Source organism: Lates calcarifer, linkage group LG20 (assembly GCF_001640805.2).
Source record: "Lates calcarifer isolate ASB-BC8 linkage group LG20, TLL_Latcal_v3, whole genome shotgun sequence".
Lineage (NCBI taxonomy): Eukaryota > Metazoa > Chordata > Actinopteri > Centropomidae > Lates > Lates calcarifer.
Window position 1 is genome coordinate 20,460,941 of NC_066852.1, and position 23,270 is coordinate 20,484,210.

Sequence of the window (23,270 nt, forward strand, 5' to 3'; positions counted from 1 at the left end):
TGTAGGGGGGAGCATGAGGCACACAGCGCGTCTTTCTTTTCTGTGTGTGTTTAATTTCTCATACCTTTTTGTAGATAAACTTGCATTCATGCCTACTAAAGCCTAACCTAACATAAAATAAACTGAACTAACCCAAAGGAAAGTAAACTAGACTGAGCTCAAGTCAAGAATTGCTTTGTACCTGTGCGATCCTCTCAGCGCTCTCCTTACAAAACTGAGTTGGGTGGCCAAAGTGCTGCACCAGGTGAGGCAGCAGACACAGCACATTCAGAGGGAAACCTGTACAGAGAGAAGAGGTCGACCTTCAACACTGTCCAGTGTAAATAAAAACAACAGACTCTGCGCTAACCAAGCTCTAAAATGATGAAGGTGAAAATTACTGTATCACATAGCACCCACCTATAGACTGTGAACTGTCAACGACAGGAACACGAGAGACTGGCGTGAGCTGGCAGAAAAGCTGTAAGGTGAGGTCAGAGGTGGCCTGGGAGGTAAAACCCTTCAACAAAAGCTGCTGAATCCCAGAGAACCCGCTCCACCTCAGCTGAGCCTGCAGCTTCTCTAGGCGCTCGCGGTTCTCTGCTCTGTCTAAGGGCACCTGGGAAATAAGAGTTTTTTGACTTAACTGAAGCTTATAACAACATTTAGCATCAGCTTGAAATGCATTGTATTGTATAGTTTGCAGCTCTTATGATGGCTCAGTTGGAATGGCCCTCAGAAAATGTCAGCTCTCTAGATTTATCTCTGCCATTACGTCTGTTTCTACAGTTACATAACTCTCTCTCTAAGATCAGAAAGTTTCATCTTATCTACCTTTGACAGCAGCTTGTGAACAAGCCGAAGTGACATCTGATATTCAAACTCAAAGTCTGATTCCATGAGTGACACTGCTACCCAGAAGACTGTGGCCAGTATTGTTGAAGGATGGGAAACATGGGCAGGATCCGACAGAACACTGGGGTCGATACGATTGGTCGATGACGTGCAGGAGCCAGGGGTTCTTCCTGTTCGGGCGAGGCCATGACTGTTGCAGGCCTGTAGATAGAAAATTATATATGGAATCTATCTTTCTTGTTCCAGAAAACTCACCCAGAGAATAAAACATATTACTGGTCCTGCATGATTTAAAATAACTTCCATTGTCTTATCAACATTAATTAGCAGAGAGCTTTCTTGCCTGTATGCGATCCAAAGTTGCGCTGCGAGGAGGATCGCTCGACTGATTGCCACACTCGCCAAACTTCTTGGGGACTGAGTAGGAGCGTTGGTGACGTTGTGACGACAGACCAACAAATCCTGGGCCTGGGAAGTTCAACTGACCTGTGCTTTTTCTGTTCATCAGTTTGTCACTTGTCACAAAGTCTGGTGAGGACGTCCTGTACATCAAACACAGGAAAAATGAATGTACTTGACAAAATAAAAGTTGGCTAATTTCTTGATTTTTCTCTCATAAAGAGACTTACCTAGTCAGAGCTGCCATAAGGTCGCTGTTTTTCAGACATTCTGCTAGATTCACCACCACCGACTCCAGCGTCAACAGTACTTCCATCACATAGCCCTGAAACACACGTGTTGTTGGATTAAACAAGCACAAACATCATTCTCATTAGCAAGTAAAAAGGGTCTCTCACTTACCTGCACCTCATCTCCATGTTCTCCCACCACCTCAACCAGTCGTGAGACCAGGTCAGAGACAGCATGGTTGTTGATTGGCTGTTTGAGGGCTCTGAAGATCTGGAAAGAGCGTCCAGCATAGTGACGTGAGGAGCTGCACAGGGCTGTCTGTAAAGCCACATCACTCAGCTCCTGCTCCAGGTGGAAATCTGTATAAACAGATGGGTATAAAGACACATCAAGATACACATATATAGGTTTATCATGAATCAATTACTGCTATTTTTTTGGAAATAAGGGTCATTGTTTTTAAGAAATGACATAATTGTGGAGAAGATGGCAGTCTTCATTATGAATTTTGTGCCAGTGCGTTGTATTTTTTATAAAGTTTTAAGTTTTTAAGTTTTATTAAGGAGTGCTTCATGGTAGAACACAGGCATGGGCTTTAAATGATATTGTCATTGATAATGTTATTTATTGAAAGGCATCTGACAATAACATGGGCTTTCTCACCAGACTTCGACTCCCTGAAGACAGAGATGACGTGTCGTAGGAAGTTGGAGAGCTGCTCCGTGCTCTTGGAGTTGGGGTTCTTTGGTGTGATGTCCTCGTGCACCCACAGCGGCCCAAACGCTCTGAGCAACAACAACACAGTACTCCAGGCACTGTATACCCACCACCAGTAGCACCACATACATGTTACACAAGCACTTAAATATGTGCACAGTGCACACAGCGTGCACCACAGTGAGATTTCACACACACACTTTACAAACACACCTGCTCAAACATTTGCATACAAAATGCAGCGGTGTTGCCTCTAGAACTGCACAAAACATCAGTGAAGGTGTGCGTACCTGGTGGAGAGGAACTCAATCAGTTTGTTTGTCTTCTCATCGGTCTCATTGGGCGTATCTTCAAGATCCTCCAGGTCATCAGGTGTTACAAGGGGCAAATTTCCAACACTGCCTGCAGTGCTGCCGCCACCCAGACTGGCAGAGGACGAGTTGGAGGTGGAGCTGAGGCCAGAGTCCACCACTGGAGATGCCTGCCACTCTCGCAGGAAGTCAGGGGCATCTAAGTAAACATGATGACAGAGTATCATCAGTATATTGCTCTGCAGCTTGATCATGTTGTTACCTACTATACTGTTTCTGCACCTTTTTAGCTCTGCTACATTAATCAGTCAGTTTTATATACTCCAGATTTAAAAATGTGTATACACCAGTTTATTTTCTACTTACGTGACTGCTGGTACTCTGTGTGGTAGCTGGACTTAATGGTGAGGGTCTTGTTGTCACTGATCTCTCTCGTTAACATCAGAACTGAGGCTATTACCTGGAAACACAAAAAGTAGTGTTCATCAGTGGCTAGTGAAATTTGGCCAAAGCCTTGTTGATGGGTTTATGATTTTTTTTTTCTTTCCATAGCCACTATGTGTAATAAGACGTTAATTCAGGCTAAAATGGCATAATAATAATAACACCAAGTATCAGGATCCCACTCTGACCTGGAAGTTGTTGTTGCAGGAAAGGGCAATGAGGAGGTGGAGAAGGAGGCGTTTGCTGTGTTCATAGACCTCTGGTCTGTAGTGGTCAAGACCTGGCCAATAAAATACACATCCAGTAAGACGACAACAACCGCATTAGGATTCTGCACACAAGCAGAGATTATACTACGCAGGCATTTATCTGTGTTGCTGTAAATACAAGTTTGTGCATTTTTCCGGATTTGTTACTTAAAAGCTTAAAATATATCAAATTATGAAATAATGCCAGATACTGTTGCTGTGATGAGCTTCACTGGTTGCCATGACAACTCCCAACAAGGGAGTTAGTATCTCCTATTTCTTAAGTACAGTATGTACTTTACTATAAATAAGACATTTCTCATGATACACTGCCAGTGAAATATTCATGAAAGAATACAACATGGATTCTTACGCCCAGATTGGATGATAATGAACAGCCTGAACTTGTGGGTTAGTATGCTGACTTCGCAAAGTATATAATAATACATTTCTGCACAGCTGTCATGTCAGGTTTGTATCCACATGTCAGATAACTGTTGGCAAGAAATGCAGGTCCTGGGGAATGTGTCTGTGTCTGTGGTAACACATAAGATCGGTCTGTCCTGAAATGCATGTCTGTGTGGGATAGAGATAAAACTGTGACGCTATTAGCTTAATGGACGTCACAGAAAACATCTACACGCCTCAAGGTTATTGTGTTTATGTGTTGGTGTGTAAACACCATGTTGGGAGGGACAGTGAATGCTGACTTCTGATCATATCATTTTAGTTTTAAATTCCCTTCTCTTATAGGGAGATAAGAATAAGGCAAGCTGGAGTTTATATGGTTTATACTTTGAGTTTATACCTACCCAAGAAGAGGGCATGTAGTAGCAGGGGTAGGTGTAAAGCCCAGTCTTCTCTCACACTGTGGTCCACCACCATTTCAGTCATGAAGATCACTGCAATATTACACCTGAGGACCGACACACACAAGTAAATCTAGTTAACACACAAAAAAAAATCAACATTTCCTCCTTCCGTGGGCTGTAGGGTGGGGTTTAAGCCCATGTGACATCAATTCCTCAGCATTCTGGAGCAATGGTCAATACTTTTCTGTTCTCTCATACTTCAGTGTTGTGTAGCAATAACAAGATTCCCTCCTCATTCAAATCAATAAAGAAAAAAAAAGTACATTCAAGAGAAAGCCATTATCCCTTATTGGTTTTGCTTCTTCATTACATAAAGAAGATCTGTATGAGCAGGTTGAGAAATGTGCTAGAGACAACTATGACACAGATTGTGCAAAAACACAATCCATCTTGGAAATGAATCTAGAATTAACCAGGATATACAGATCCATTAATGTAGCATAACAGCTTTTTCTCGTGTAATGTATGGTAAATACATACATCCTAAATCTAAACTGAATTTCATTTTAAGTAATGGGTTTTCAGGTGTTGAGAGAGACAGGGAGGATAAATGTGCAAATCCCTTACAATATTCATTCTCTGCATAACAGAGGCAGAGCAATCTGGCTAGGTTTCATTCTGCGCTGGGGTTTATCAGCCCATCTGTGAGTAGGTGTGACTAGTCTTGTGTGAGAGAATACCTTGCTTTGCTGACTCTGCTGATCCACTGCCTGATAGTAACATCAACTCTGAGCCTGTTTTTTCTGTGTGCTATTTTTGTGGTCGTTTCAGAGTAGACTGTCTGTATGATGTGCGTCCATGTTAAGTTTGTTTGTTTGAGTATACCTATGCAGCGGTCCTCTAGGTGTGATGGTTTCTGGGAGGTAGTCAACCAGAGGAGCCCAGCAGCCTCCATTAACGGGCATGGGTAACGGCTGAGGATGGTTGGTTTCCAGAACACTCAGTAGCCAACCAGCATATGGTGGTAGTGGGTCAGCTACAAAAACAGACCAAAGATTTAGTCAGTACAAATATATTTATACACATATATGACATACCAATGGGGCATACTCTTTCTCCTGAACTTTAATGATATCCATTCAAAATACACTGACTACAGATTGTCAAGTACAAATAAGTTATCCCAAGTAAATGAGAAAGCAGTGACGAATGCAAATAAACAGAGCATAATTTTAATCGTTTAATGCAAAATAGTAATATCAGGTCAAACGCTGGCTTGCTTTGAGTGTCCTCTGCTCAGACACCAAAGGTCCAGTTTGTGAGAAGTTGACCCACCCTTGTACTTGGCTGGTCACCACCTTACTTAGTCACATGAGGACTACAGCAGCAGACTCATGCCTGGAAGCCTCCCAACACAGATGCTTGCTGAAGATAGACAAAGTACCATCACTGTGTTCGAGGTTGTATTTGTGTCATAGGGAGAGTGATGGGCTTTAGCTCGAGTCCAAATGAAATGTTTGATATACAAGTAAAACATAAGCTACTAAAATAAAAATAAAGCTAAACAATTAGCATTAACGTCTTTGGTTAAAGTCGCCTGGAACATTAACCACTGACAAGAAGAATCCGTGTCCTGCAGCTCTTTCCAAATAACAGACAGCTGCGAGTCCCCTTGAGGTGTGTGTGTGTGTGCGAGGACACTTTGTACAAGGCCAGCAAGTTTGTACATTCATTCTCAATAGAACCAAGACAACTTACTCTTTTCATCCTCATAGGAGCCTCCAGAGCTGTTGCTGTAGCGAGACTCCAGTCTGTTGTGAGCCCTGGCCCTGCTGAGGCAGGATGAATAAAACCAAAAGTGAAAGTCTTATTCCAAAAGCTTGAAATAAAATCTATATAACAGTCTCAATGTGACAGCACATTCAGATATTTGATTATTATTATGAATACTGACCGCTCTTCCTCCCTGACCAGCTTGTTCTCATCTGTGTCTGGCATGTTCTCCTGACCAGCCACCACAGTGTTACTGCTGGAGGTGGTTCCTACACATAAGAGACAAAGGAGATAATCTTCAGAAAAACTGTCAAGTTCAAATGGACAGTCAGTGCTGAGGTGATGATATTTCCTCTCACCTGTCTGCGAGGTGGAGGCTTTGTTGCTGGCAGCGAAACGGTAGAAGGGAGGGTTGTCACAATGCAGGACCACAGGATTGACTGGGTCAGTCTGCTGCAGCTCAAACAGGAGCTCCTCCATGGTCTGGATCGTGTTGTTGCGACACAAATAGATCACCACTTTCTTGATCTAAAACAGACACAAATACTTCACATTATTGCTATCTATTTGTCATCATAAAATGTGTTATGTTATGTTATGTTTTAATGTTTTTATTTTACCACTTTATCACTATAAAAACTGAGAGGTTCAACAGGGGCCATTCCAAGTGAAGTGAGTTGGTATGTACAGACTAAACTTACATAAGGCAGCAGTGTGGTATCACTGCTGACTCCGCACAGGCTGATAAGGAACTGCAGCGTGATCCGCAAGTTGTTGCTCCACCTTTCGTTGGACACCAGAGCATTCCAGGCATTCTCAATCTCTGGGCCAGGAACCTCATCTCCGTACTGATAATGTAAAGAAAAAAAAAATCAGTTGAAAGGGGAGGAGATATCGCTGGCAAAGAAACAGAGATTTCACAAACAAGCACAAACATGGCCTCCCACCTTAGCGGTCATGAACATGAGGTTGTTGAGCACCAGCGAGGTCGCCTGCAGTGAGCCCCAGCCGTTACCCCTCAGACTTGGGGACAGACCCATGCCCTGCGCCTGACCGCGAGGTTCTTCCTCTGGCGTGCAGGGGCTCGAGGCCGGGGGTAAGAGCCCTGTGTCCACTAGTTCAATGTTACTGAGCCAGGGTAGCAGGTAGGACAGCATGATCTGTCTGCCGTTGGGGTGGGTGGTTGGGAAGCGCTGGCTCACCTCTGCACGGGCAAGAAAATGTCAGAGGAATTAATGCTTGTCTTGAGGAAGCTGAGTATTCTTTAAAAGTCTTCAATAACAGCAGAAACACAATGGGAGCAAATTTAGCAATTGTCTCTAAGGGAATAATGGCCTCCTGGGAGTTTTGAAAGTGAGGGTTTTGGAGCTCATCCTGTCTGCTTCAGTATCTAATGGGTACAATAGATAAAAGCATTCAGCACATCTAAGCATAATGTCACAATAAAACAGTCTTTTGGGAGCACCTCTGCTTCCTTAATTCGATATGTTGTATATTTGCTGTTGAAACGTGATAGTGTAGGGAGGCATAAAAGGCTGGGGAGTAAAGTGAAGTTTTTATTTAGTCCAGCAATTAGGATGTACTGTTCTCCACAAAATAAATATGATAGGTTTCTAAAACTGGCCTTGTTTCCTGGATTTTATAATAAGTATCTTGTGCTTTGTGACACAAAAGTGTTCCATAACTTGTTTACGTGTATAGCATCAAGTATGTACCTGAGAAAAGAGGCAGGGTGAGCTCTGGGTACATGCTGGCCAGCTGGATGGAGAGTTGAGATAGGTTGACGCTGTAGAGGGGAGGCAGGGGGCCATGTGTTCCATACAAAATATTACCAGGCTTCTGCTCCACCATCCGCTTAGAGTACGCACACAGCTTAGACTCCAGCACCTGCAGATATATAATTTTTATTTAACACTCAAAATGTATTGCTAGGTTTTAGAATTACACTTGTGTTCTCCTCTCCACCTCTGCGTGTGCAATTAATGTCTTTGTCTTCTGTGTGCTCTATGTGTGTGAATGTACCTGCATCAGCTGCATGGATATCTCATATATTTCTCTGCTAGTGTCAGAGGCTTTGAACAGCACCAGATTGAGCAAGGTCACTAGGTCACATGGGTAATTCCTGGCAAAATAAGGAGAAATGGTCATTAGTTGCTGGTTAACATGAAAACTGACTCAACAAATATTGACATACAAGGGCAGTGTGGATAATAACAGGGTGAAGAGTACACTGTATGACTGCAATGGTTAAACTGTGGAAAAGATAACTCGCACTCAACTTTTTAATGTATTTCACATACCACATTAGTCTTTCTAAATACATTTATTAGCTGGTGGATCTTTGGTGTTTGGAAAGAGAAATATCAGGGAGGCAAATTCTAACCAACGCATGATTCCCTACCTGTTAGCACAGACGGTGGCGATGGCCTTGAAACAGCCAGATGCCAGCTGGTAAGATCCAGTGAAGCAGCGGTCCACAGCCCAGTTGAACAGATTGATCTGGTCTGGGTTCAGTTCTAAGAGCAGAATCACCACCTCACACCCCAGACGGTGCACCTGTGGCAAACACGTATAGAGGTGTATAGAGAGATGAAGAGGGAGTAATCCACAGACAGGAAATACAAAAGCACAAAATGAGCAACAGTACACAAGAAAACTGAGGTTTGATAGGTGCTAAAATTCAAAAGCATTAGAAATGTTCTAACCAGAGTATATTTTCAGAAGAAAAATGGCACATAGAAAGCTGCTGTGAAACACATTAAAGGTAACAGTAGATCAAAAACTTGACATACCCGCAGGTCATGGCAGGCCAAGATGTTGTCAAGCCATTTGTAGAGATAGCCATCAGTAGAGAGACCCACATTGTCAAACACTTGACCACAACACAGGACTGCTGACATAGCCTAGGTGGTACAATTTGAGTTGAGTTAGTGCCAAGGTTTCTGTTAAACACAATCAAAGGCAGAAAGGATAGAATAACTTCTTCTGTGTGGTGGGCTTTGGGTGAATGAGTATCACTTACCTTGAGAGCACAGTACTGGTAGCGAGTGATCTGGTGATTGCGGTCACTGTAACGATCGAGGGGAGTGAACATGACACTGAAGGGTCCGGCCCATTGGCTGAAGAGGATGAAGAGATGGTGTCTCAGAGACTGCTGAGGGAAGAGGAAGCGCCTGTGGTGGACTGCACAGATGTGAATGTGAGAGAGGGAGAGAGAGAGAGAGAGAGAGCCATGGAGGGTCAAATAGGAGACAGACTTCCGAATAAATTTAAATTTACATTTGTAATCTATGATTTGAACTGACTGGCTGCAAAGCACTGCTAAGGGTAAGACTACTGAAAGACCAATGTATTAGGATATATATAATATCATTTACCAGGGACACACTGAATAAGATTGGCCACCATCCCGCTGAAATGGGCTCTGATGTCTTTCAGCACATCTAGCTCCTTCTCATTCTCAGCTTCCAGAAGCATCCGGGTTAGATCCACATACTCAAGAAACAAGGCGCCCAGTGCCAGGGAATCACGCTCCAGTGCTCCATTGGTGCTACAGAGGAAGAGAGGGAAAGCCTTTAATCCCTTTAAAGTGCAAGAGGAAAGACCAAAACAAAACAACTTGGGAGTGCCGAGATGATTAAATTTGTGTGTTACCTGTCACTGATAACTCCTGCACTGGCCAACAGTTCAAAGATCCTCAGCAGTTGCAGCCTGAGAAGATCCCTCCTCTCCCTGCGCTTCTTGTTCTGAAAGCAGAGAGTTTTTAAGTTTACTAAACTATATAGTAGGGAGTAGGGCGTCAAGTCCTTGAAACAAACAATGCCCATTCTGCAACTGAAAATTTAAAAGCATGTACATTAATACACTTATGCTGTTTTGTTTATCCTGGGATAATTTGTTTTTGAAAGGGAAAGTGACTTAACCTTACATTACCAGTGTAAATAATCCATATGTCCATTTTCATAAGTAATAAATAATTTACTTACGGAAAACATCTCTAATAGTTATGAGCATACACTATATACAAATGGAAAGATAAACTTCTACATCCTTAATGACTGTTGTCAGGACTGACTCCAGATTAATATTATACTTCATCTGCAGAATATTCTCGCAATTTCCTGCTTGAGATCAATAAAGTCTCTTTCATTCTGTCTGTGTGTGTTTTTGTGTGTGTTACCTCAGGCCTACGTTCCAGTGCTTCCTTCATCAATGGATGTAGTTCTTCAACTAGCTCCCTGCAGACACAAAATCAGAGAGGGTGAAACTGACTGCCACATTGCTGAGCTTCTAAATGAGACACATCAAATCTTCTCTCCTTGTAGACAGAGGACAGTCTGATTTAAGGGAACAGAATGGTTGGTAACAGATATCTATTTTGCGCAAACCCAAAATGTCACATGCCCTAAAACCACTAATCCTCAAACACAGTAATGTTAGAAAAATCTGTCTGGGGAGACCTAATCTCTTTCATAACAATGAGCGCCCTTTTGGAAAACATTCCAGGTTAAAAATAGATGATCCCTTTTAAAATTAAATACCTTCTTTTCACAATGGAACCACTGTACTTCAAAAGAATGTGATATATCTCTGTCCCTCTAATGATTCCCTCATAGATCAGTGAGGAAGTTTTTTCTCACTGAATGTCAGAGAAGTATGCAGCTCATCTCAGTTATGATGAGAATGTACAGACAGAAGGGAATAAGTAATAGATGAAGGAAGCGTAAAATTGACAGATGAATCATGTCTTTCTTAGGTGAGACAAAGACTAATCTAGCACATCATCCATTTTCTATTTTAATTTTAATCTATCCAGTGTCTTCCATTCAGGCTTTATGTGTTTACTCGGCCAAAGCAAAAGGTCTCTCCAAAGAAAAAAAGGCCTGGGTCACAGAGCAAAAACAAACAACTGCTTTATGACTCTTGAATCAACAAATTATTTGACATCTTTACATGTATAAACAATGTCTGGCATTTCACCCAAGTCTAACATATACGATGCAAGTTGTGTGTACTTTTGTAGGTGTATGTTTGTGCTCCAGTACCTGAAGACCAGAGCATTTGTACATCCAAACCCCAGCACCAGAGACTCTGTGATCTCCAGGCTCTCAGCTCTCATCAGCGGGACAAGCTGTTTTAAAAGCCAAGCCACAGAGGGAGTGCCTATCACCTGAGCAATTAAAAAAAATACACAAACATGGATCAGAATGACACATATGAAATCATAATGTAACTATAGGCAACATTAATTCCAAAACTGAAATGATCCCGGCTTCTCCAGTGTGATGATCTGCTGCTTTTCTCTGTTTTATATCATTATAAAATGGATATTTGTGGAATTCTGGACTACATGGAAGACATCACATTAGGTTCTGGAAAACTGCGATGAGCATTTTCACATATTTTTCACCATTTCTTGATATTTGAGAGACAATTAATCAATCAATCAAAAAATAATGGGCAGAATAATCAATAATGACTGTAATTTGAAATTTCTGTAATTTCAAAGCATTTAAGGGCCAGGAAATACTAAAATAATCCCCTGTTCAGACTTTCTATATTTGCTGGGAATCCTGGTTATCTTTTATCAGTACACATACACACACCTTGTTGTCGTAGGTGACACTGCCATCGGGCGTGGTGGCTGTAATCTCAGGTGTGGAAGCTCTAAGATGACCGGGGGACATGATGCTTGGCTTAGCCACACCTAGACACATGATTAGGTAGTTACGCCACAGTGGGATGTAGCTGTCACTGGAGCCTGCCGTGCTGGTCTTCTTAGCATTCACTGGGCTGCTGTAGAAAGAGGTGAAAAAGCAGAATAGGCAGGTGGTCAGATAACTTAATCTTTCATAGCTACATAGCATATGTCATATGAGTTACATGATCATTTTTTGGCCACAGGGTGCTCCTCTGTATTGGTTGTTATTCTGGTTATTTAAGCAACAGTTAAATGCCTGAAAAGTACAATGTAATTAATGTATGTTTTTGTACTTGGGGTCAACCAGTGGCAGTAGCAGCTGCAGTCGTGTGAAGGCGTAGGGCCAGGCGTATCCCAGGGCGATGGGGCAGTGTTTGGGCAGGTGCTCCTGCCGCAAGAAGATGTGCAGACAGAGCACCCACGGATCCTTCAAGCACTGGGCGAAGATCCAGACATGGCTCGGGCTCTTCACGTCATAGGAGCTGCTCACCAGCCGAGCCGTCCACTCCACCAGCCACTGGAGGTCAACATGGTGGCTGAGCGGCAGGGTGGACTGAAGGAACGGAAGGGAGGAATTTAATACACTGCAGCAAAAGCAGCAATTTGGAAGACGGTGATATAAATAATAGACCTGATGTAGTAATATTACTGATACACTCCTAATACAAATGCACTTTACCGAGTCAGAGACAGCCACATGAACAAAGCTGTCCATTACAGCGGGGCTCAACTGGTCCATGACCTCTATCATGGGTTTGTCATCATCCTGGAGGGGGAGACATTAATAGAATCAGCTATTTTTAAAACCACGTCATACAATGTGAGAGAATTCACAGGCTGCATTTGCTGCATCTCTAATCACACCTACAGTCAGACGCCTCTCCTTCCATCCAGCTAATTCCATGTCCTTTCTCTTTTTTTAGTGACAATTTGCCACCAGCTGTCTGATATATTTGTCACTGAATTGTATATTTATCTATTTTGCTAGTGACTTACAATATATATAGGTTAAATAGTGAGGATGTTTCCTCCACTGTACCTCAGCGTGTCCAAGGGCAGTGAAGAGGCAACGTATTTCTCTTAACACACCAACTGCCAGCTTCCTCGTGCTGATCTGACATGAGCAGAGGAGCAATAGAGCCAGGCCCTCGACTGCATGTAGCACTGAGCAATGAGGGCTTCGCTCTGGCAGCCTGGGGCTAGCCTGAAGCAGAGGGAAAAAGAAATTAAAACAACCAGTGATCTCTGAGACACAACCAACAAAAGTTAGGTTCTGACTGATGTAAGAGGGGAAAAACTTGGCTGAAGTGTGAGGGACACTGAGTTAAACTACAAACCTCGACTCCACCTCGCATCTTCCCCTGGAGCTGCAGAGCTAACCTCCACTGTGTGAGCAGCTGGAGGAGGAGCTTCACAGATGCATCCTGCAGACCCTGATGAGTGTCTTGGACCTGGAATAGTTTGAGAGAGGGACATGAATAGATAATCTGTTAGTGTCAGTATTTTAGTATATGCTGTTAATGTTGATTTAAACAGGATAATGTCTTTTGCTTCACTCCAATTGTTTTCTGCCTGTGGCTTCTGTCAGGCCTCCTGTAGCACAGAAGATCATTTTGCAAGTGTAAACTACAACAACCTACTTTGATCATAAACCACGAAGACAGATAACTAGGGGCAATATTTTTATGGGTTTTGGTTTGAAACAATTAACATGCACATGAAAAAGAAGCAAGCTACATTTTTTATTTATATGCTGGTTCTCAATTTGACCTGGATTTTAAGAATTTAGGATTTTGTGAATACATTATTTCTGGTTGCCGTAGGTTACTGCCAAGTTCAGTTATACCTCGCGCAGAAGGAAATGTGTGTAACCAAACAGGACATCTTCCCTCCAGTCTGAGAAATCCAGTAACAGGCTCTGCAGGGAGTTCTGGGAAATAAGGCGAAGCTCATCATCCATGTGCACTGTAAGTCTGAGGGACAGATGACAACATATCAACACCATAGAACCAGGTTTTTGCTGACAAAGAATCTAAAAACTCAATGGGACTGAACTGAGATAAAGACATTAAGTTGTCCTGTCTCTAACTCACCTTGAGAGCAGGTCAATGAGCTCAGGTTTGGACATGCCATCAGGAAGGATGCGAGGAATAGCAGCCACACATGTCCTGAACAGGTCGATTTTAGGCTTCCTTTCACCACTGTCAAAGATGGAGGGGGATGTTAAGCAACACTTATTTACAAAAGATGTGCGGAAGCAGGACGAGTTAAATATTTCTACCTTTCCTAACTCAAAATACAGATGGGTCATGTTTGCAAAAGCAAATAAAGACAATTATTTATCATCATTTCAGGATAAGATAAATTATTATTTATGTTCACATTTCTGTGTTTCATTGTCAGTTGCTGCACTTTGTTGTAACTTACGTGATCATGTCCTCTGGTTCTTTGTTGAGCATCTGGACGCTGGTGAGCATCATGCAACGTCCCACCTCCTTGTCCAAGTGTCTAAGGATGTTGTCCAGAGCTTTCCGCACTTGGGAGTAGTACAAGGACATGCCTGTGGGGAACAGAAATAAGACAATGCAGGCCAGTTAGAGACTGCAGTCCAATTACTCTAGCTTGAATGCCTACAGACACAGACAGACCTATTAGTTTGGCTTCCTCTTCGGTAAGCGTCTTGCTGAGATAAGTTTTCTTCTTCTTCAGAGAGTTTCCTGAGGGCAGAGTGGCTCCTGTGTTGGGCATGGGAGGCTCTCCGTCCTTCTGTTGCAGAGCATCTGCTATCACCAGGAACGCCCGCAGACCTATGTTCATACGCTGGAACACAGATAAAGCTCAGCATCCTTACTACATGCCAGAGAGTGTGTTCACCAAGAGCAACTGTGAATTTGTAGCTGGGATCACTTTGATAAAAATCATAATCTACAATTACCACAATGTATGTACATATACAGAATCTAATCAGTTATCTATATATGGTCATCTATCAATCATAATGCCTTACTGTAATTGTAAATATACATTGTTCTTATCAAAACATGGCACCTTCATTATCCATACTGTAACTCAACTGCAGACAGTTCAGCAGATTTGGGTGGGTTATGTTAGTAGCAGCTAATGAATAGTGGGCTACAGAGGTTTGGTGAGCTCCCTTTTTTCTAACTCTACATTTCCAGATTTTTGCATTTTCAAACGTGTGATCTTCAGCCGCTACCATCACTGACTCAAGTGACATCACAATTCATCAGATTCTGCGCAGCTCCCTCTGGAGCCACAAAAGGCTTTACACAACTTTTTCATCTTCATTCTCATAGTGCATTTAAATTAAAAGCTCCAACAGAGAGAATACTGTTCCTCACGTTGCTCACTGACTGAAGACTACAAATAAAAACACTAGAATGCTCATCCTTGTAACATGGCCTAGGGGGATACGTTGTCAATCTGTGTGCGATTGAGTACGCATGATTGAATGTCTGTGTCTGCTTTCTTTTTTACCTCTGGGTTAAGACTGAAGGCTTTGGCAGGTTTCCCAACACTCAACAGGTCGAAAATGATCTCCTTCATGGCAAAATCCAGTCTCTCCTGAACAGAGGACAAACATACTGGTGTTACAGGATTTCAGAGTTAATGTGGTGCGAAGCAGCAGGTCTATCTGGTGTCTCCAGCGGAACATTTTTATTACATAACTTATTACATGAATAAATCATTATATAAATAGAAAACAAAACAAGTGATGCAAGCTTTTATTTGTTTTTTTTGACATTTGAGTCATGAACACTTGCACTGGGGTACCACTAGGTTGCTAAAAGACATATATGAAGTTTGGTGACAGTAGTAGAGCCATTAATACATAAACCTGTTAGAGTGAGTTTCAAAATCTCAACCTCTCGTACAACCATTAGATGAAATCTAACTATAAATGAAAGAATCTCTGTCTGTCTTTGGATTTTCTTGACAACCACTCATCTGATCGTCTTCAAACTTCACAGGTGTATTGCTGAAGACCCAAGAAATTGCAGTGAATAGTTGCTTTTCTACATGTTGCTTGACATAAAGAAAAAAGACAGAATTACAGCGTGAGGGGAGTGCCATTCCAGGGTTTTAAGAAAGGTGGAACTCAAGTTTGGCAGCACACTTTACACCATCGGAACAGAGGGGAACAGCCGACTTCAGCAGTATCAAACAAGATTGACTGACCACACACACAACAGCCCGGAAAGCAGACTGGATTAACGCAGGCCAAACAATCAGTTCCTACTGACAGGCACAATTTGAACAGGCACTGCACTAGAGTAATCAATTTTGATAATGGATTCTGGTGAAATGTAAAAGATATCCGATGGCCTACATTCTTGGTAATCCTGTATTTTCATTACTTTTCTAAGCTTTTGACTGGTTTCTGCAACTGTGTGAACTACACATTTTGGATTTACCTGTGTATGTTTTTTTCAGCAATGGCACAAACTCACTAAGAATAAATCTGAAACCCCACTGAATTTCTTGCGTCCTTTGAGCAGAGGCAGAGAGAACCAACCTACAGTGCATCATGCAAGTTTGTTCATTGTGCACACATTATACTCACCTGAGCAATAAACTGGATAATCTTGACAAAAATATTGAGGGGCATGTCTCTGGGCACAACGCTTCGACTCCCCTTGGGGAAGAGAGTGGAGGTGATGGACGTCAGACGGCTGGGGGAAAGAGGAGAGAGTCATTGCTTTTTAATGACAACAATTTCCACACCAGTTTTATGAAGAAAACATAAATTTTATGTCTTTCTTTTCTTTGTAGTATCATATGATATTGTTCATGGTAATTATAACAAGGTATCTCACAAAAGTCAACACTACATGTAACTACATGTGGCTGTTACCTCTGTGTTCCAGTGTTGCTCTCACACTTTATTCTGATCATGTAGACCCACAGCAGGCGGTAGAGAGACTCTAGAGCCACACGTGCCATCTTGGGGTCTTTATTCTGCATTCACACATGAAGACAAAAGTAAATTATTCTTCAGTATTTCACACTGAATCGACCTAACACAAATGTTTCAGTGTTTCCCCTAAGTCAAGAAATGCAATCTGAGAGAAATGCGATAGTACCCTGACAGGCATTCCTCACATACCGTACCTTTTAGACACGTCATAATTTACTGTATTCACTACACTGCTTTCTCTGCATTTACAGTGTGATCATGAATCAAACTTGTGCAGAAGTCTTTATGAGACCCCATCAATCTCAATGCTCTTAACCTGCAGTGTTTCCCTTAAGGCGATACATACTGATGGTTGATTTTATAGTTTGAGATGTATTAGGTAGTGCTAATGCAGCAGCTCTTTGTGTGAAGTTCAATGTTGTGTGCATGTACTGTTTGTCACTTTGTCAAAATCTTTCCCCATGGGCAGAAATTCATTGCCCTGACTGCATAGTTTTTTGTGTGTGAGCCTAATACTGCTTGTGATATATACAAATAACCCCTGATACAATAATTCTTGCTTTTTTCAATGGTATAGACAGAAAGGCTCACCTTGAGGTTTGAGAGGCAGTTGTTGAGGAAAATGTGCCAGCGGCTGAGGAAGAACTGTTTCTGACTGACACACAGCAAGCAGGTCACCAGAGGATAGAGAGCCTGGCGTGGAGAGAGAAGAAAAGGTACTTCAGATGACAAGTAGTAAAGTATCAGGGCATCAAATTCAAAGTTCATCTGTCATTGAATGTAAATATAAAGGATTCAGAATGTTTTCCTCACCTGTTCTATAGACATACAATCTTTTAATGAAGTCAAATCTGAGAATTACTTATTCAAGGTTAGATCTAATTCCTAAACTCTTCTTTCATCATTTAATAACATTATTTGAGACTAAGCTTAACATTTTTCACAATCATATTCCACTTGTTTCAGGCATTACAAATCCCTAATTAACCTTTTTTCTCAATCATCTAAGTCTTCCTCTCTGGAATAAAGTCAGTTTAACAAAGCAAAACATTTCTTTCTCTTTGCTTTATCTTGCCAGTGGGTTTCATGAGAAGAAGGTAAGTCAGACGTTAAGTTCATTTCCAAACGTGGGATTGTGACCTGATTTTTCACTTCATTTCAGGGGCAGAATCAGAGCAACAAAAGTGAGAACAACACCATTACAAGTTTATACAAGAGACCAAAAATTTCAATGTAGTGCCCTTACAGGAATGTGAACAGTTCAATCATCAGTTCAATCAGTTCAATCATCTGACATGGGCATGAAAGTCTGCATGCAAATCATTCTTGAATGTGAATGCCTCGCTGATGATGAGTGTGAGCCCAGGTACACCCTTGTCATGAATGGTTTCGGAAAATGCTAGGTTTGAGAAGTACATCATTTACCTGTCACTCCTTATCAAAGTGTGTATTTGTTATCTGTCTTTCTCCCCTTTCAGCGTCTCTTCTCTCTCAGGCGCTCAGAATGTAAAGAATAACAATTACAGGACTGCAGCAGATGACTGTCATTCCTATCATGTCTGTCCATTCAGCTCTGACATGGCAGGTAGTTTGTTTGTATGCATGCCTGGGTGCAGTTTCTTCAGAAAAAGTAAAAAAAGGCACACAGTATGTATGCAGAGAGGTGTGTCAGGTCATGAATGCATGGGCTACCTGGAGTATTTTGAGAATCTATGGGAGCAAGCATGCATACTGGCCAAGTGAGATGACTGTAGCCCTGAAGAGACTTACAACAGGAGGAAGACATATCACAAATAACACACCAACAGCAAGCCTGATGTTTTGTCTTGTTATCAAATTTGTCTGTGATAGCCTACATGATATATTTGACAGTGTATGATCAAGATATTCTATATCATTTGGTTAAGTTCTTAGAGTATACTGGAACTTCACTGGCAGCCATTGCCTAGAAGAGTCTGATGGATAGTTAGAAAACAGTTAAGAAACCACACGATGTACTAATGCATAACTGATTTGCTATGCTGTTTAGCTGATTACAATATATAAATGCTTAAGTGTTAGTGATACAGGAATGCTGTCTCTAATGGGAGTGACGCACCCCCTTTGAGATTCAGATTTTTTTGGTTGTTTTTGATGTGTGACGTGGTTTCCCCTACTTTTTTTGTTACTCTTTAATTTGTGGGTTTATTTTTGTATTTGTTTGTGTCTAAGAGTGCAAAACTGATGCTCTCTTTGATGAGGATATGTGTTTAGGTGAAAACAAAAAGGAAACATTGCTTCAGCAAGCACTATCCTGCTAGACTACAACAAAATTGCCATCTTATTAAATCAATTCCTTCTAAAAACCCTTTTTTTTAAAACTTGTTTTAAAAATTAGTGTCTGTGTGAACAAGAGATTAGATGAAGATAGAGAAAAAATTAAGTTGTGTTGGCAAAATACTTAAAACAAGTCAATCTACACTGCAAAACCTTTCTGAGAGGTTGCAGGTTTTGTTCTCCTTTTAAGACAATAAGACTTAAATGACTAAATTGACTTTGTAGAGAAGGATTAGTATGGAAACATCTTGTTACGAGGAAAGGATTTAGTTTAATTTTGATAATTGTTGCCTGTTCAATCACTTCTTTAACATTCCTGGTTAAAACTTTTATGCAGCGGCAAAGGGAATTTTCATACCAGTCCTGACACTTAAACAGAGTAGTTCTATGCATGCTTGTCCGTGTGAGACTGCTATCTTAATAAGGGAGATGTGCTGCATGTAATTTGCTGATTGCCCTGTCTGCTTCCATGCTGAGGGCAAATACTGCCCATCTGGCACCGCTTCAAAAACTAGTCTGTGCGCTGCATACTGCACTCGTGTCTCCTTCCCATGGAGAGATAAAAGCCCACATGTTGGAGAGTTACAGTAAGTGCTTTCACCAATTGCTGATAATGGAGAGGAAATGAAGAGAGATGAGCAGTGATGAAACAGAATGTGGGGAGAAACTTACCAGAGAGTGTTTCTTCCTAGAGGACAGGTCCAGTGTGGTATCGTACAAACTCTCCACGAAATTTCTTAGACACGGCACGTTCACCTCATTCTTCACAGTCTGAGGGAGGACGAAGCAGAAGTTACATCCACGCAGATTTCCCTTCAGAAACTTTTTCTACTTTACTTGACATAGACAGACAGACTCTAAATATGTATGAGCTTAAGATTTACATTATTCCCAAGATATAAAACTGTATATTTAGAGCAGCAGACATAGTGTAAAGCAGAGACAAAGATAGATTTCTTATTAAAGACAAGCAATTATAATAAAATCCAACCCTGGCTTAAAATAAATCCAAAAAAGCAAAAGTGCACTAAGTAGTGCTCTGAGCAGCAAGGTGAGATGCACTTACAGCAGCTACAGGTACAAGTATTTCCACAAAGAGTCCAGCTAATGAGTGTTTAATGTCTTTATCCTTCACTTCCAAGAAATACTGTGCGCACTCCTACAGACAGAAAGAGAGACAGAGTCAGAGACAGCAAGACAAACAATTAATGTACATGATAATTCTGGAAATGCAAGGTCACCAGTGCAAATCCCAGTTTCGTTATGGAGGAAGGAGATGAGGAACACTCTCACCACTGCAATTACCATCAAAGGGCCAATAAACATGGCAATTAACCCCTAATTACTTTAGTGGAACTTCTCAGGAGCCAAAAAGGATAGCCCTATGATAGCACTAAACTGCTTCCAGACATGAATGCATGCAGATAAACATTACGTCTGTCCTGTAAATACAGTGCACTGTTTATTTTTTCCACAATTTTGTTGTACTTAACTGTACGATGACAATAAAGCCTATTCTATTCTAAATACTCCCATAGATTCCAGGAATCCAGGAGCCACTTTACAATTTGTTGACATGTAAATAACAGTAAAGGTACCAAACGATTTCAGCCTCAATCTACCTGCATGAACTGGAAGGAGGCTTCAAAGTCTTCCACCGGGTACATTTTGATGCGGAAGAACTTGAGTCCCATGATGAGGCTGATGGTGGACTGGATGACGTAGGGGCTCTGCTCCTTCTGTCTCAGCTCCTTCAGTTCAGAGATGAACTTCTTTCTCACTGCTGGGAACCTGTCGGGAAAATGGCGACCAGATGTGAGCAGTCGCTCTATTCTCCTGGGTTTTAGTGAATGTTGTCATATCCAGGTCTCGCCTAGTGCTTGCACTACTACAATTTGCTAAGTTTATTTGCTAATGTGCACTCTTACTCCTCTATGCACCATGTTTTTTTTGCATGTGCACATGAGTGCGTGTGTTTGTGTACTGTATGTACCCATCCAGATAGATTTTACCAACAGTGCTATGCAGGACTATATTTAGAATGGCATCTGGAGGGGTGATGTGGAGGGAGTGCGTATGTGTGTGAGCACTTGTTCATAGGGCGCCTGTGTTTTTCTGCACATGCTTCACAGGGATTGTCACAGCAGTTAAATAAGTTGAACAGTCCTCAGCCTTCTATCTGTTTAGTGCTGAGTGTTTAAATAAGATACTATGATCCATAAACTAAGCTGGAAAAACACACAGATAGTGTCATGGACAAAGTATGTGCTCAGATTGTTTGTCTGTGCACTCAAGGTTTTCATATCCTTGTGAGTGTAAATAATGTAGTACAAATAAATTAGACTGTAAATGCTGTTTGAAATCAACTGAGAAGATTTATAAAGTGGAAAACCCATCATCTACACAGAAGACAGTCTACATTTGATGAACTAGATATCAAAGTATTGACTTTGATTCCGTATTAGATCGATGACTGTGTTAGTGATGGTTCAGCTGGCACGTGTGTGCACGAATGTATGTGTGTGTGCGTGTGTGTGTGTGTGTGTGTGTCATAGTAGCGGCTGAGCTGCCCCGTGAACCCACACCTCCTCCATCACAGTAATAACCTCTTAGAAAATGGGGACAGTGCTCATCTCTCATCACACACAACATTACACAGACAGAGGACCATCATCTGGAGTGTCATTATCCTCAGTTGCCATCATGCACACACACAAATGTATTTACCAACACACACACACACACACACACACACACATAACTAGACTACTAGCACACAGAACACACACAACATTTCTACTGAAAATGGGGTCAAGAGGAGGACAGGTACTGCTACTGTAACTACACACTCAATTTTCCACCCCAACAAACCAGCCCACAGCTGCGACATGACCTGGATTACAAACTCTGCCTCTACCAACAGTATATACAGATTTATACTAAACTGTAAAATAAACAACATTTATGAGATTGCCACACTTACCTAATGAGCAGTGGCATAAAAATAATGATAACTGTAGCATTTTGCAATGATATTGAATAAATTACTGTAACAGACTGCATCTTCAATAGCTTTGAGATACAATAGCTTCCAAGTGACACACAGTTACATACAATCCACAATACTGAAAAAAAACTTAATGTCAACAAATACAATTAACTTCCTGTAGATATACAAACATTTCTATGTGTATGCAAACACAAACGCACATGCAGCATAAGCATTAATTTGCACAATTGTGCATAATCTACAGTACCTGGACTGAGCTACAACTCCCACTACTTCAGCATAGAGGTCAGCCACTATGTGCATGTTGCCTGTGTTGGGTCCCAGATACCTAAGAGGTAAAGAGAAACATCAGTATCAGCCATGGAAAATGCTGCGCAGAATTTTTCTTTAATTTGTGAGAGCTGTGTATACGTGCATGTAGACGTCATGACTGCATGTCAACATGTTGCAGTTGGTGTGAAAACAGCGATGCACTGAAATAGAAACTCTATTTGTGTTTCTAGATGTTATCATTTTTACCCTTCCTTGTATTTGAAGTGCTTGAAGGCCAGGTTTATAACTTCCTGGATGAGTCCATCCAAAAGAGGATGGAGGGGGATCTGGATAGAGAGAAAAATTTGCACATTATTTTGAATCCATTCTGTGACTTGTATGGTTGGAAATGAACAGTTAATTAAAACAATGTGTCCAAAGTGTTGATGTTATGTTGTTTATGTTTGGTGAGTATTATATTTTCTTGAATCCATGACTTGATCAAGAATATGCAAATGCTTTTGTTTTAATGCTGTGACATTTTCACACAAGTGGAGTGAGAAATGCTGCATCTGGACAACTGATGTCAAGGAAGTTTTTAATCAAAGAAGAGCATGTTAAATTGTCAAACTGTTTCCTTTGTGTTTTAAAAGTTAAACACACTCAGGCTATTATGTTTCAGGACACATACAGTATTTGGGCATACAGTACAGCTAAGTACAGAATGAGACTCACCTGCTTTAAAACTTCTATAAGCACCAGAGAAAAGATGAAGTCTATCGCCAAATCTCTCCTTTCCAGTAAGTAGTCCTTTTGTTGCTCATCACTGAGACAGAAACAAACAGAGAAACACAAACATTATTTGTCACATTCACTGTAATAGTGTTGATCCAGCATACACTTGTGTTCCTGCCTGTGTACTCGGCACGCTAATGTGTCACACGTGAAAATCTGCCTTTATTAAATTTCCATTAATCAATTAATTGTGGGCGCCATCTGGGCCATCATGTAACTGTGTGTACTCAGGGCACTGTTTGTTTGAGATGTGGGAACAAGCCTCTGCGAAGAGAACATCCTCAGTTCTCCATTAGTTTTTGCACCTGTGCAGTTTGTTTTCAGTGGTTGTGTAGTTCTATAATAGTTTCCTAATGTTTTGTTTTTAATGCTGACATTAATACCTGAGATTTGTTTAAAAAAAACTTTATGAGCAGGATAAATAAATAAAATCTTTTAAAGGCACATTGTGAAGAAGTCCCGTCTATCTCACATATGGTGGTGATTTG

General features: G+C 41.3%; 1 protein-coding gene across 4 annotated transcripts in view; it reads right to left on the reverse strand.

Annotated features, from left to right (window-relative positions):
* fryb (furry homolog b (Drosophila)) overlaps positions 1–23,270 on the reverse strand; it is a 49,481-nt gene that overhangs the window by 10,576 nt on the left and 15,635 nt on the right. For 3 of the 4 annotated variants that reach the window (XM_018691180.2, XM_051078449.1, XM_051078450.1), the window contains exons 5-49: positions 22,723–22,813; positions 22,255–22,334; positions 21,983–22,063; positions 20,348–20,516; positions 19,792–19,884; positions 19,398–19,496; positions 17,001–17,102; positions 16,347–16,450; positions 16,056–16,164; positions 14,969–15,055; positions 14,119–14,290; positions 13,898–14,030; positions 13,564–13,671; positions 13,317–13,443; positions 12,808–12,921; positions 12,510–12,674; positions 12,150–12,236; positions 11,764–12,023; positions 11,376–11,565; positions 10,815–10,939; positions 9,950–10,007; positions 9,424–9,515; positions 9,147–9,319; positions 8,792–8,952; positions 8,562–8,672; positions 8,171–8,325; positions 7,792–7,891; positions 7,485–7,656; positions 6,717–6,973; positions 6,471–6,617; positions 6,129–6,297; positions 5,951–6,038; positions 5,755–5,828; positions 4,882–5,032; positions 3,997–4,100; positions 3,125–3,216; positions 2,859–2,952; positions 2,472–2,691; positions 2,128–2,249; positions 1,636–1,823; positions 1,464–1,558; positions 1,178–1,376; positions 814–1,035; positions 400–598; positions 182–279 (exon numbers count right to left, since the gene is read on the reverse strand). In XM_018691180.2, the coding sequence (XP_018546696.1) occupies positions 182–279; positions 400–598; positions 814–1,035; positions 1,178–1,376; positions 1,464–1,558; positions 1,636–1,823; positions 2,128–2,249; positions 2,472–2,691; positions 2,859–2,952; positions 3,125–3,216; positions 3,997–4,100; positions 4,882–5,032; positions 5,755–5,828; positions 5,951–6,038; positions 6,129–6,297; positions 6,471–6,617; positions 6,717–6,973; positions 7,485–7,656; positions 7,792–7,891; positions 8,171–8,325; positions 8,562–8,672; positions 8,792–8,952; positions 9,147–9,319; positions 9,424–9,515; positions 9,950–10,007; positions 10,815–10,939; positions 11,376–11,565; positions 11,764–12,023; positions 12,150–12,236; positions 12,510–12,674; positions 12,808–12,921; positions 13,317–13,443; positions 13,564–13,671; positions 13,898–14,030; positions 14,119–14,290; positions 14,969–15,055; positions 16,056–16,164; positions 16,347–16,450; positions 17,001–17,102; positions 19,398–19,496; positions 19,792–19,884; positions 20,348–20,516; positions 21,983–22,063; positions 22,255–22,334; positions 22,723–22,813 (6,037 nt within the window). Of the gene's footprint in view, positions 1–181; positions 280–399; positions 599–813; positions 1,036–1,177; positions 1,377–1,463; positions 1,559–1,635; positions 1,824–2,127; positions 2,280–2,471; positions 2,692–2,858; positions 2,953–3,124; positions 3,217–3,996; positions 4,101–4,881; positions 5,033–5,754; positions 5,829–5,950; positions 6,039–6,128; positions 6,298–6,470; positions 6,618–6,716; positions 6,974–7,484; positions 7,657–7,791; positions 7,892–8,170; positions 8,326–8,561; positions 8,673–8,791; positions 8,953–9,146; positions 9,320–9,423; positions 9,516–9,949; positions 10,008–10,814; positions 10,940–11,375; positions 11,566–11,763; positions 12,024–12,149; positions 12,237–12,509; positions 12,675–12,807; positions 12,922–13,316; positions 13,444–13,563; positions 13,672–13,897; positions 14,031–14,118; positions 14,291–14,968; positions 15,056–16,055; positions 16,165–16,346; positions 16,451–17,000; positions 17,103–19,397; positions 19,497–19,791; positions 19,885–20,347; positions 20,517–21,982; positions 22,064–22,254; positions 22,335–22,722; positions 22,814–23,270 lie in introns of all 4 variants that reach the window. The other variant, XM_018691177.2, reaches the window with a different exon arrangement.